Consider the following 12,656-nt stretch of genomic DNA (forward strand, 5'->3'; position numbering starts at 1 on the left):
CAAATGTTTAGAGATTAAAATACATAGAATCTGCAAGAGCCCACCCTAAGTCGCTCACGCGGCCAATAGACATGTTTTTCGCCCAAATGTATTTATTTAAAAATAATACGTCAGATAGAAAGAGTTTCGCATTGCTATTATATTTACCTTATAAAGCCTCTTTATAAAAATGATATGCCACTGCGTATTATGATTGTTTGATAATAAATATTGCATAAATACTTACACGATTTCATAAACAAAAAAAAACTTTTAATGAGCCATGGTTGGAAGGCTTTATCATTACCGTAATTACAAACTTTTAAAACTAACTAAAAATATATTTCTCATAGAGGAAGATTTATTCTTCAGGATATATATTATTTATTAATTAAGAGTTTCATTCTGTATAAAAAATGAAAGTTGCCAATATTTTCAAAGCTCTGGCCACTAATTTTTTATAAAGGTTTTCCAAGGGAGTAAATCTTGCTTCCTCTCTTTCTCCCAAATGTTTCCTCATTTGCACAGGAGCAGAGCAACCTTCGTGCGGGCCCTGGTTCAGTTCCCCAACGTCCGAGCTAATGGACATTACAAATTTCACTAAATGATGCAGTATCTTAGCTGTCTCTCTAATTATAAAGGTGTTAATCTTTTTTTTTTTAACCTTTGAGTGCTAGGTCTCAAAAAGGTTCTTTACCTCAGAAAAAAAGAAGAGAGAGAGAGAGAGAGATTCTATTTTTGTCCATATTCGAGCGGAATGTTGAACAACCTTCGTGCGGGTCCTGGTTCAGTTCCCCAACGTCCGAGATATTGGACATTACAAATTTCACTAAATGATTCATTATCTTAGCAGCCTCTCTAATTATAGAGTTGTTAATCTTTTTTATAACCTTTGAGTGCTAGTTCTCAAAAGGTTCTTTACCTCAGAAAGAGAGAGAGAGAGAGATATTCTATTTTTGTCCATATTCGAGCGGAATGTTGAGCAACCTTCGTGCAGGACCCGGTTCAGTTCCCCAACGTCCGAGCTATTGCACATAGCAAATTTCTCTAAATGAGGCAGTATCTCGCCCCCACCCCCCGGATCAATGATTTTAGGGCAGTAAATAAGCAATTGCAATCTAATCCCCCCCCCCCAAAAAAAAAAATACTGTTCATGAAAATGTGAGCTTATTTATACTAATTTATGAATATAAAAAAAAAAAAAACTCGACATTTGTACAATTTTTATTTACATAAATAAATTAGTCTCTATGCCTTTTTTGTCTTCTTAGGAAATAATCGGTCGAAGGACATGCGAAATGGTGCGTCTGCAAATGGGGCAGTTTCTCATAGATACAAGACAATTACTGCATGTTACCATATGTCTGCAGGGCAGCAGTACGACACTCAACGCATTGTTAAAGCACACCTTACACAAAATATCAGCAGCCCAAGACGTTGGCGTAGATGTGTTCATCACAGTTTCAACATGGGATGTCGCATCAAAGTCTGTGGCCTCTTCGCCAGTTTCAACATCCATTTCATTAGCGACTATAGTTGTCTCTTCCGCCTCTGTTTCAACAGGAGAAGGCAAAGCCCGCAAACCAAGATTAGTGCTCATGAACCCGCTCATTGATCCAACAACGTCGACATCCATTTCATTAGCTGTGGCGACTGTTTCCATGTCAGAGGGCGCGGATTGCCATTCCAGATTCGCAGGCTCTACCCTACCTTCCACATCCTCATGATGAATTCCCCTTAAACCCATTTCGGCTTTAGTGCTCTCTTGCATATACCACAACATTAATTCTATACATCTGGCCTCTGTAACAAACGGTAATAAATCTTTGGTGCTTTTGAGATATAGCCTTAAGGCAGGTCTCACACAGACATCAGGAAATCCAAAATGTTCAATTAATGCTGGGAAAAAACCCAAACCTTCCATCAGACCAGTTAAAAGATGTTCATCTATGGGTTTTATAGTTCGACGCTGCGAAGATTCTCTAGCATTCTTAATGAACTGTGCATCCTTTTTAATGTTGACAAAGGTGCACTCAGGATACCATTGCGCGTGCAGTGTCCAAGGGTCGTCAGCGGGTTCCCAATTACGAAAACCATTCCCACAGAAAAAGCAGCGCATGTGGTCACTTAGGCCTGTAAATTTAAGAAAAAAAATATTCCCATTCATTATTATTATTATAGCTCACATCCGGCAATGTTGTAATACAAAAACACACACGCGCGCACACGCACACACACACACACACACACACACACACACACACACACACACACACACACACACACACACACACACACTTCCCGGGACCAAAGAGCGAGAGCTCCACCCCCGCAAGCACAATTGGGGGAGTAAACACACTTTTTTTCAGATATATACAAGAGTTGTTACATTCTTGTACGGCCTAGCATTTCGGGCAGGTCCCTAGAATACAATCCCCACCTCGAAGAATCGTTTTTTACAACCAAGTACCCATTTTACTGTTGAGTTAAACAGAGGCTACAGTTAAGGATTTGCGCCCAGTAAATCCTCCCCGGCCAGGAGGATACACACGCACACACTAAAAATAACAAAAACTCCAACAATATTTGTTTACCACAGAAGAAAAATCCTGATTCTGCCAATTCGTGAGATGTTTGCTTGACACAACCAGTCCAGCTGAGGTCGAATGTTTCCAAACGCTGTTTGTATGTTGCCAAGCCTGGATATCTAGGTTTAGCGTATGGAATTACCCCCAGAACCTGCAAATCATCTCCAGTCATTTTAGTTTCTTCCTCGCGGGGTGGGGTCTCTAAAAAAACAAAGATGCTCCATCACATATATGCATAAGACACAGGTTCTAAGTCAATTCTTTCAAAAACAAAAAAAAATAAAGAAAAATTATTTGAAAAGACTTACTGCGTTTATACTTATTTTTTTTTTTTGTCCTCCCTCCATATCGCCAATACTAATTATTCACAGATAAACTAGTAAATTATATTTATGCAATATACTCACGATCAGATGTTGCTATATTCTTTGGTTCGAATAGGGGTGAAAAGAAATCCAGCCCATATTCGAATGCCAGTTTGGTGATTTCCAAAGGAACGTTATTGTCCTTTTCGCCTCTTATGAAGGAACAATTTGGCGACACTTTCGCATGCCTACTACGGGGCGTATCGCCCTCAATCCAAGCATGCACAACTTTACAACAAAAGGCGCAGGAACAATGATCCGCAACTCTCAGATAATAAAATCCCTCATTCACCAGGTCTTGGGGGTTTAGCCACTCGACAGGCCAATTTATAAAGGTGTCTAAACGCATTTGGGCACATTTAAGACTGTCCCTGGAGTAAAACGTTTTAGTACGGGAAGGTTCCATTGTGTACTGGTGCGACACTGGCGAATGGAGGCAAAGATCCTAGGCTATATATTGCCCGTCCTTTCCCTCCCCGAAATAAGTGTCAAAGATCGCTACATATGTGCTAGTTTTTTTTTTTTGGTTTGGCAATTCTAGCCACCGCTACTCTTTTTTTTATGGCATAATTATGAGGAAACAGGGAAAGGAAAAAATGACTCGCAAATGTGCTAATCATGTTGCATAATGCAGTGAATTAAAAAAAAAAAGATGGCAGTTGGTAGTCTAGGAAAGGTGACCAAGTACTTATTTTTTGTGATAATTATCGAGAAATGTCATTAACTACATAAGGTATCCCTAATGTCAATAAGTTATCACAAACCTTCCAATAATGATGTGGCCTCCATGACTTTATATATATTTCATTAAGGGAATATGGTCTGACTACGGTTTTTTCATGGGGGGGGGGGGGGGGGGGGGGGAACATTAAAAAAAAAATTGTAACATGTCGCACTGTGTTTGACCTTTTCTGCTTCTGAAAAAAAAAGGTTGCCAGTGTTTGGGTATTAAGCTGACGTATATTGATATTTTATGGCAAGATATTTTGAGATACATATTGCGCTATTTGAGGTGGGTTTTTTTTATGCTAATTAAGTCAGTGAAAAAAAAATGTTCCTATGGGCTTCTTGTTGGTCGAGGCCCTTATAATAATAATATAAATATTTGCTCAGTACGTGGTAACTTTTACACGCACTAGCAGGGATGGAGATATAAGGGCGCAAAGCCCCCACGACGAATATTCGCAGGGTCGACACAGGGCGGTTGACTAGGCTTTATCCAAAACATAAGGGAAAGTAAAAAAAAAAGAAAAATGGAGACGTGGCTGGAAACGCACACCGGATATTTAACCGATGAAGAATTTTGCAATAATGAAACTTGCATTGTGTATCCTGTAAACTGCATATCTTGCGTCCCGTACGGGATGGCGAAGGACATATCAGTGAAATACAAACACGCAAGCGCCTATGGTGAACGCAGGCCTTTGTATAATCTCAAGAGATGTGTTCCCCATGATCGCCCAATTCCCGGTTCAATTCATGTCTCCAATCGTCGAGCTGAAAATCTCCCCTGCATTATTGCTGCTGCAGTGCAATATGGTATAGGGGCGCCTGTAGAGAACAATGAGATCGCCAAGTCGCATATAGAAAAATCCAAAGATCGTGATATGCTCACCGGATTAAAAGAAGATACAACGCAAAATCGCCTCATCTATTTCAAAAAGGCTATAGAAGCCATAACGAGATTCATCAAGTCTTCTCCGGAAATCGCACGAGTTGTATTACCTGTGGGTATTGGTCGCACCTGTGTTCAAAGAGATGAAGTTTGGGAGGAAACATATCTTCCAATTATCGAAGATCTGTATGAAAACTTAAAACATTACGATGTTAATGTTATATTGGTGCGTAATGACCAGAGCTCCAAGGAAAAAAAAAATGTCCCTGGCAACTCTACGATGCGCAGTTGTCCCCCGCGCCGGCGTGAAAAGTGTATATAGACCCCCTTCCGAGTCACTACCTCACAAGCCAGCACTATGGAGCTCCCCTCCCTGATTGGCGACTTTGCCTCTTTGCCCATCTATAACAATCGTGATTGTCTGCTCTATGATTTGGATGCAACAAGCGTGCAGTTGAGCGAAATGGTACACACTTTATGGGAACGATACCCCTATGCTCGATTGCATCGGAAAAACCTGCCGTACAAAAATCGTGCTGTTAGAACTGATAGATATCTCCCCGGCCTCATATTTGTTGGCGAAGCACCCGAATTCTGCAATCGGATGGATGACGACCCCTATGAAAGTTATGCTGTTTTACCGCACCTTATTGGATTAATCACCCAGTTTACCAACGGTCCAGCGACGCCATCTTCTTACAGAAAGCCCAGGTACGAAGCATGGAGTTTGGATGAGCATTTTTATGACGGCCTGAAAAATGATACCGAATACCAAAGATGGCGTTGGTTTGACAAAGCTCTGCGAAAAGCCATTGAACATATTCTTCAGAGAAGCCGAAGAGGACAAGTTGGAAGGATTATTTTCCCATATGGGTTGGGCAAGGCTTGCGGGCAGTATATCTCAAGTGGCGAACGCAACATATGGGAGACTAAATATTTCCCTGTGATGTGCAAATTAGCTCAGAAACTGCAAGAACGTGGTATAGACACTTTAATGATATGTCCTGTAAATAATGACACGCCAACTCGCTCTCCAACCCATGGCATCTTTAGACACAAGATTCCACGTATGGCCATTCCACCTGTTTCTACGAATGATAAAGACTCTGTTTCTACTGTCGGATCTGCCGCTGACGTGAGAGAAGACGGGTCAGCTGTCGTGGAAGATACCACGAGCGTTGCTGTGGAAGATGATCCATCTACCGGCGCCATGTCTGTTACTGTAGGAGATGAAGTGCTCACTATTGTGGAAGACGACGACAATGAAGACAAAGAGAAAATGGAAATGGAATATAATGAAGATGAGATTAGAAAAGCTGTAGAATCTATATTGTAATATTTCATACAAATTAAACCACAAAAAAAAGAAATGTTAACCTGTATTTTTATTTACTTTTCCTAATTTCTCTACACACACACACACATTTATTTATTTATTGTTTCCTAATTTCTCTGTACAAAAAGAAAAACTATGAATTACATATTATAAAAGCCTCTGACAACTCTATGTGACAAGGTGTATATAAGACGAAGGTTATGTTAAAAAAACCTTTTTAATCGCTTCGAGATGTGTTCCAACTACATGCGAGCCAAATTACGGAGACTCAGATTCTATTATTGAAGTGGATTTCCCCAACGATGATATATTTAAACCCGGGGACTGTATTGTCTATGATCTTCCTGCCCTACACCAGTTTTCTAATGGTTACTCCCAACAGCTGTGGGAAAAATATCCTTATGGGGTGGTTGAAAAGAAAATATGTCCTGAAACGCTTTGTGCTGTAGTTACGGATCGTGACACTCCAGGAAATATAATCCTCTCCCCGCCACCAGAACCTAATGTGCAGCCTTATCTCTTAGCCCTCATATGTCAATATAGTGTAGGTGCATCTATTGAAAATAATGACATTAACCAATTTCATATTAAGCACAGTAAAGATATTGATTTAGTAGCGGGATTGCGGAGAGATACAACTATCAACAGACGATGGTGTTTTAAAAAGGCCGTGAGTCGTATTATGAGCGAAGCCAGGAGTAATAATTCTATCAAACGGATAGTTATGCCATTTGGTATAGGCTGCAATTCTGGGGTGGGTTGGTCTAGAGCGGGTGAAGAAGAAGAAGAATGGCTGGCATCTTACTACCCTACACTGGCTCATTTGGCCCATGTAATGAAAAAATGCAAAAAAGAATTTGTGCTGGTGCGTCCTAAACAAGATGGAGCAGGGAAAGGTCAAGTACCGCCACAAGTAGTGAAAAGACCATCGAGTAAAAGGAGGAACCTTAGATCTTATTACACTAACGACGAATAATAAAAAAGTGCTTGTTTTTTTTTGTATATGTACTCATAATAAAATAAAAAATTGTATAAATGTCAAGTTTTTTTTTTATCTGTTAAAGTAGTTTTTAAAAATAAGAGAGAGACCTCATCACTTATTCACCCCCATGACAAGTACTCTAGCAAATACTACCTGACTTTTTTTTTTAACATTTCATCTTCAAGGGGAGTGTGCAATAATAATAATAATAAATGATTTTTTTTTATTTAGGTAAAAAACACATATTATATATATATATATATATATATATATATATGTCGTACCTAGTAGCCAGAACGCACTTCTCAGCCTACTATGCAATGCCCGATTTGCCTAATAAGCCAAGTTTTCCTGATTTGATATATTTTCTCTAATTTTTATATTATGAAATGATAAAGCTACCCATTTCATTGTGTATGAGGTCAATTTTTTTTTATTTGAGTTAAAATTAACGTAGATATATGACCGAACCTAACCAACCCTACCTAACCTAACCTAACCTATCTTTATAGGTTAGGTTTCGTTAAATAGCCGAAAATGTTAGGTTAGGTTAGGTAGTGGAAAAACAATTAATTCATGAAAACTTGGCTTATTAGGCAAATCGGGCCTTGAATAGTAGGCTGAGAAGTGCGTTCTGGCTATTAGGTACGACATATATATATATATATATATATATATATATATATATATATATATATATATATATATATATATATATATATATATATATATATATATATATATATACACAAACAAAATGTTCTGATTGAACAGAGTCTGGGTTGGGGGACAAAGTCTCGGGATTTGGGGATAACCCCCCCCCCCATCAGGCCACCTGCACATTGTTCCTGTAGTATGTCCCCTTTGCATCATTAGTTCCTAAGAGTTATCTTGTGGGTGGAGCTTTATCTAGATCTGCCTTAATGACGGGATGCAAATTTTCCCTCCAATAAACCTCATCCTCTGGGGCAATTTCCTCAGCTTCGGAGGTGGAACAATAATCCCCATAATCCCCAAAGAAAATTTCTCTAAATGTATTCTGCGCTCGAACTTTGTCATGATAAATAAACCAGTTTTCACGCTGTTTAAAATCAATCCCCGCAAACTGTTTTTCTATTTTACCTTGGGCTTGCACCCACTCAATAAAGTTTGGTATTCCATTATACGCCACATTAATCAAGCCTATTCCTATTTCGACAGGTAGTCTTATTTCTGTTTCGTCACAAAAACCGCCATAAAGTCGCCGGCTGGATGGATTGCAATTGCTTATTTACTGCCCTAAAATCATTGATCCGGGGGGTGGGGGCGAGATACTGCCTCATTTAGAGAAATTTGCTATGTGCAATAGCTCGGACGTTGGGGAACTGAACCGGGTCCTGCACGAAGGTTGCTCAACATTCCGCTCGAATATGGACAAAAATAGAATATCTCTCTCTCTCTCTCTTTCTGAGGTAAAGAACCTTTTGAGAACTAGCACTCAAAGGTTATAAAAAAGATTAACAACTTTATAATTAGAGAGGCTGCTAAGATAATGAATCATTTAGTGAAATTTGTAATGTCCAATATCTCGGACGTTGGGGAACTGAACCAGGACCCGCACGAAGGTTGTTCAACATTCCGCTCGAATATGGACAAAAATAGAATCTCTCTCTCCTTTTTTTCTGAGGTAAAGAACCTTTTTGAGACCTAGCACTCAAAGGTTAAAAAAAAAAAGATTAACACCTTTATAATTAGAGAGACAGCTAAGATACTGCATCATTTAGTGAAATTTGTAATGTCCATTAGCTCGGACGTTGGGGAACTGAACCAGGGCCCGCACGAAGGTTGCTCTGCTCCGGTGCAAATGAGGAAACATTTGGGAGAAAGAGAGGAAGCAAGATTTACTCCCTTGGAAAACCTTTATAAAAAATTAGTGGCCAGAGCTTTGAAAATATTGGCAACTTTCATTTTTTATACAGAATGAAACTCTTAATTAATAAATAATATATATCCTGAAGAATAAATCTTCCTCTATGAGAAATATATTTTTAGTTAGTTTTAAAAGTTTGTAATTACGGTAATGATAAAGCCTTCCAACCATGGCTCATTAAAAGTTTTTTTTTGTTTATGAAATCGTGTAAGTATTTATGCAATATTTATTATCAAACAATCATAATACACAGTGGCATATCATTTTTATAAAGAGGCTTTATAAGGTAAATATAATAGCAATGCGAAACTCTTTCTATCTGACGTATTTTTAAATAAATACATTTGGGCGAAAAACATGTCTATTGGCCGCGTGAGCGACTTAGGGTGGGCTCTTGCAGATTCTATGTATTTTAATCTCTAAACATTTGAGTGCCAAGAACAACTCTCGTGCAGGCCCGCATTCAGTTCTCGACGTTCAAGCTTTTGCTATAGTAAATGTCTCTAAAAATGAGGCCGTATCTCGCCCTGACCAACTGTTTTTGGCTCAATTGTAATCCATCCAGCCGCAGTCAGCTGGGCAGGACCCAGTGCAGGTTTGGAAGGCTTTGGAAATTAAAGCACCGTAAGATTGTGAGTGTTCAAGTTTAGGGGGGACTAAGTATTTTGCGCGAATGTGAAAGCCCTGGGTTTATTTGTGTAAGTTATAAATTTAGTTTTTGTTTGTATATAAGAGTTTAGCAATGTGTTTAAGTAAGATTGTGCAACCGTTTTAAGTTTAGGGGGGACTAAGTATTTTGCGCGAATGTGAAAGCCCTGGGTTTATTTGTGTAAGTTAAAAATTGAGTTTTTGTTTGTGTATAAGAGTTTAGCAATGTGTTTAAGTAAGATTGTGCAACTGTTTTAAGTTTAGGGGGGACTAAGTACAGATAGCGCCAGTCGTTGCGCTATATGAAGTTATTGGGCCCCCACCACAATAGCTGAAAACTATTATGTTAAAAAATGAAATTTAATACAGAATACCCCAATACGTATTAAATTGCTTAAACCACTCAACTACTTTCCTTTATAGTATATTTATGAGTGTCAAATTAATGTTAGAAGTGTCAAACCCCAACACAATATGGCTGAGGCCCCACTATTTAAACTTCTTTTCGTATGCTATGAAATATCACAGGTATTGTTAATGCTTGTAACGTTTATTACAAAAGATAGACATACATTTGATGCTATTTTTCATATTAAAATCTAATTTGAGGCCCGAAAAATATATCTATAAACAGGTTAGAACCATACAAATTCAAGTATGCCTTTTTCACCAGTAATCAACTGTATGCCACAGAAAATGGAATCTTTACTTTAGCTACAGAAAACGGAGCAAAGCCAAGGGGGGATGACTGAAATAAACAGTTTCCAACCTGACTCTTCTCGCACATAAACATGTCTTTCTTGACCTCATTTCAAATTATATAGAGTACTGAAAGCTCATTTTCCATAGCAAATATACTAAGGAACTCATTTTAAGACTAGAACGCAAACCAGGACCTCTCATTCAGATTCAAAACACGAGAATTATTGACTGAACATTTCCCCACTATCAAGCACACAGGACTCTTTAAAGCTATCTTAACTTCTTTAAAACCCCTATATGACCCATCTCACATGCAGATCCTGTTCTATGACTCGCCCTTCATGTCAATGTACCCCACAGTATCATGCAAATTCAAGATAAGGCTTACTACACCTATATATCCAAAATGGTCTTTGTAAGGAATCTTGACCCCCCCTTTGTATGCCTGACCCCCACTGGGGTTATCCACCTCTGACCATTACAGAAAATGGAGCTGTGCCCAAGGACTCCCTATACTATTCAGTCATAGCCTCATTAAAGTACTCCAAAAACTTCTATATTCGCTTTCAACTGTGTTTCTTGGTTTGAATCTATTGAACATTCACCCTCTGATCCATTCAAAAGTAAGGGCCCCCAAATTGATACCGTAGTACTCTCGTAACACCCCCGGGACAAATCGTGCATTTTTGCTCATGCCATTAAAATACTCCAAAAACGTTTATATGCCTTTCACCAGTGTATTTTTTGGTTTCCAACTATTGAACATTCATCCTCGGTACCTCTCATAAGTAGAGACCCCCCTTCTTGAGGCAATAGACTCATCTTAAAGCAAGGCGACAAAAAGTAAAAAAAAACAGGTTAGGATAGGGCACCAGTTCCTCAGGTACACCATGGGTGGTGGTCCCCCCGGGACCCCAGGGGGGACCACCACCCAACCACCGCCAGTCAGCCAGGAGCGCGCTGACTGTGCCCTAACCTAACCACCTAAAACAAGAGGGATGGACGATCTGGCCCGCCAGGGTCAAGTCGGCATGGAAGTGCCCAACCGTTTCTGAAATTTTTTTACCTCAATCTGTCTCCTTATTCACTACTGGGAATGACTTCTGTTGCTCGAAGTTGCACCTACTGCAGAGCAGCTATATCTCTCTGAAAATGAGGTCTCCATGCTTGCATACAGTAATCCAAATGGGGCCGCACCAGATTTACAGTTGAACCATTACATTGTTATCCTTAGTCAAAATTTCGCTTGATAATCCTGAAAATTTCGTTAGCTTTTCTGACTACTGCACACCTGTTGTGCAACTTGTAATGAGTGGTGGATTTTGACTACAAGGTAATTCTCTTCATCAATATGCTGTAAGTAGTAGGGTGTACGACTCACAGGTACCTTTTTTTTTTGGGGGGAGAGGACCCCTGTGAGTTGTACGACTCACAGGTACCTTTTTTTGTTTTCGGGGAAATTCGTGTCTGGGAGTGAGGGTTTTCAGGTAAATTTTGTCAGTCACAGATTTTAGAAGTAAGGGTTTCTTATGATGAAAATAATTTCCGAGACTTAGAAGTTTGTTAAGGTTCTTATGGGAGAAAATCAAATATCGTTTGTAGCGCTTTAGGGTTTCCAGGAGAACTCTACGGACATATTTTACATGTTTTCAACTTACAAAATCGTCTATGTAAGCCTTAGTTATTCATGTAAATTTAGAAAGTTATCTGTATAAGTCAGGGTTTTCAGGGGCTCGTACCTCACACCCCCCTCCCTCCCCCCTTACCTCGCAATCTCTCGCGTCGCCTTTATTTACCTTACGCCCGGCCAGCCAGTCGCCTCTTATCATATCATATCTTCTCCATAATATCTGGACCATCCCTCCTCTCTCTCTCTCTCTCCTTCTTCTCCATAATATCTGGACCGTCCCTCCTCTCTCTCTCCTCCTATTTCCTTACAGCTATTTTCAGAGTTTCAAATAATCATAGAAGTTTATTTATATGTTTATGACCGAATTTGTAAAAGGACCATTTTCAGAGAATATTGTCTTAGATGTTTTGTTAAGGAAAACAGACCACTTATCCATAACATTTAGTTTTATATCCATTTACAGCTATTTCGCCTGTAAAGACCAAAATTGAACAGAGCCCAGTTTTAAGCTCATATTTCATCAGAGTCCAGTTTATACCGAAAATTCGCCAGAGTCTACTTTGAGAGCAAAATTAGTCAGAGACAGTTTTAAGCTCATATTTCATCAGAGTCCAATTATCAACAGAAATTCGCCAGAGTCTACTTTGAGAGCAAATTTCATCAGTGTCCTGTAATCTGTGAAAATTTGACAGAGTCCATTTTATACCCAATTTTCGTCAGAGTCCAGTTTATGCTCAAATTCGCCAGTCTACACTTTAATAGCAAAATTCATCAGAGTCCAGTTTTCTAGCAAATTTCATCAGTGTCCTGTAATCTGTGAAAATTTGACAGAGTCCAGTTCTTGATCGAAATTCATCAGAGTCCAGTTTTCTAGCAAAATTCGCCAGAGTCTACTTTGTGCC

General features: G+C 39.2%; 1 protein-coding gene across 1 annotated transcript in view; it reads right to left on the reverse strand.

The window, feature by feature from the left end:
• Positions 1 to 1,187: 1,187 nt before the first annotated feature.
• Positions 1,188 to 12,656, reverse strand: part of LOC123749276 (baculoviral IAP repeat-containing protein 8-like) — a 640,763-nt gene continuing 629,294 nt past the window's right edge. The window contains exons 6-7 of the mRNA XM_069323361.1: positions 2,574 to 2,768; positions 1,188 to 2,112 (exon numbers count right to left, since the gene is read on the reverse strand). Of these exons, the coding sequence (XP_069179462.1) occupies positions 1,247 to 2,112; positions 2,574 to 2,768 (1,061 nt within the window). The 3' untranslated portion in view covers positions 1,188 to 1,246. The remainder of the gene's footprint in view (positions 2,113 to 2,573; positions 2,769 to 12,656) is intronic.

Source organism: Procambarus clarkii, chromosome 12 (genome assembly GCF_040958095.1).
Source record: "Procambarus clarkii isolate CNS0578487 chromosome 12, FALCON_Pclarkii_2.0, whole genome shotgun sequence".
Lineage (NCBI taxonomy): Eukaryota > Metazoa > Arthropoda > Malacostraca > Decapoda > Cambaridae > Procambarus > Procambarus clarkii.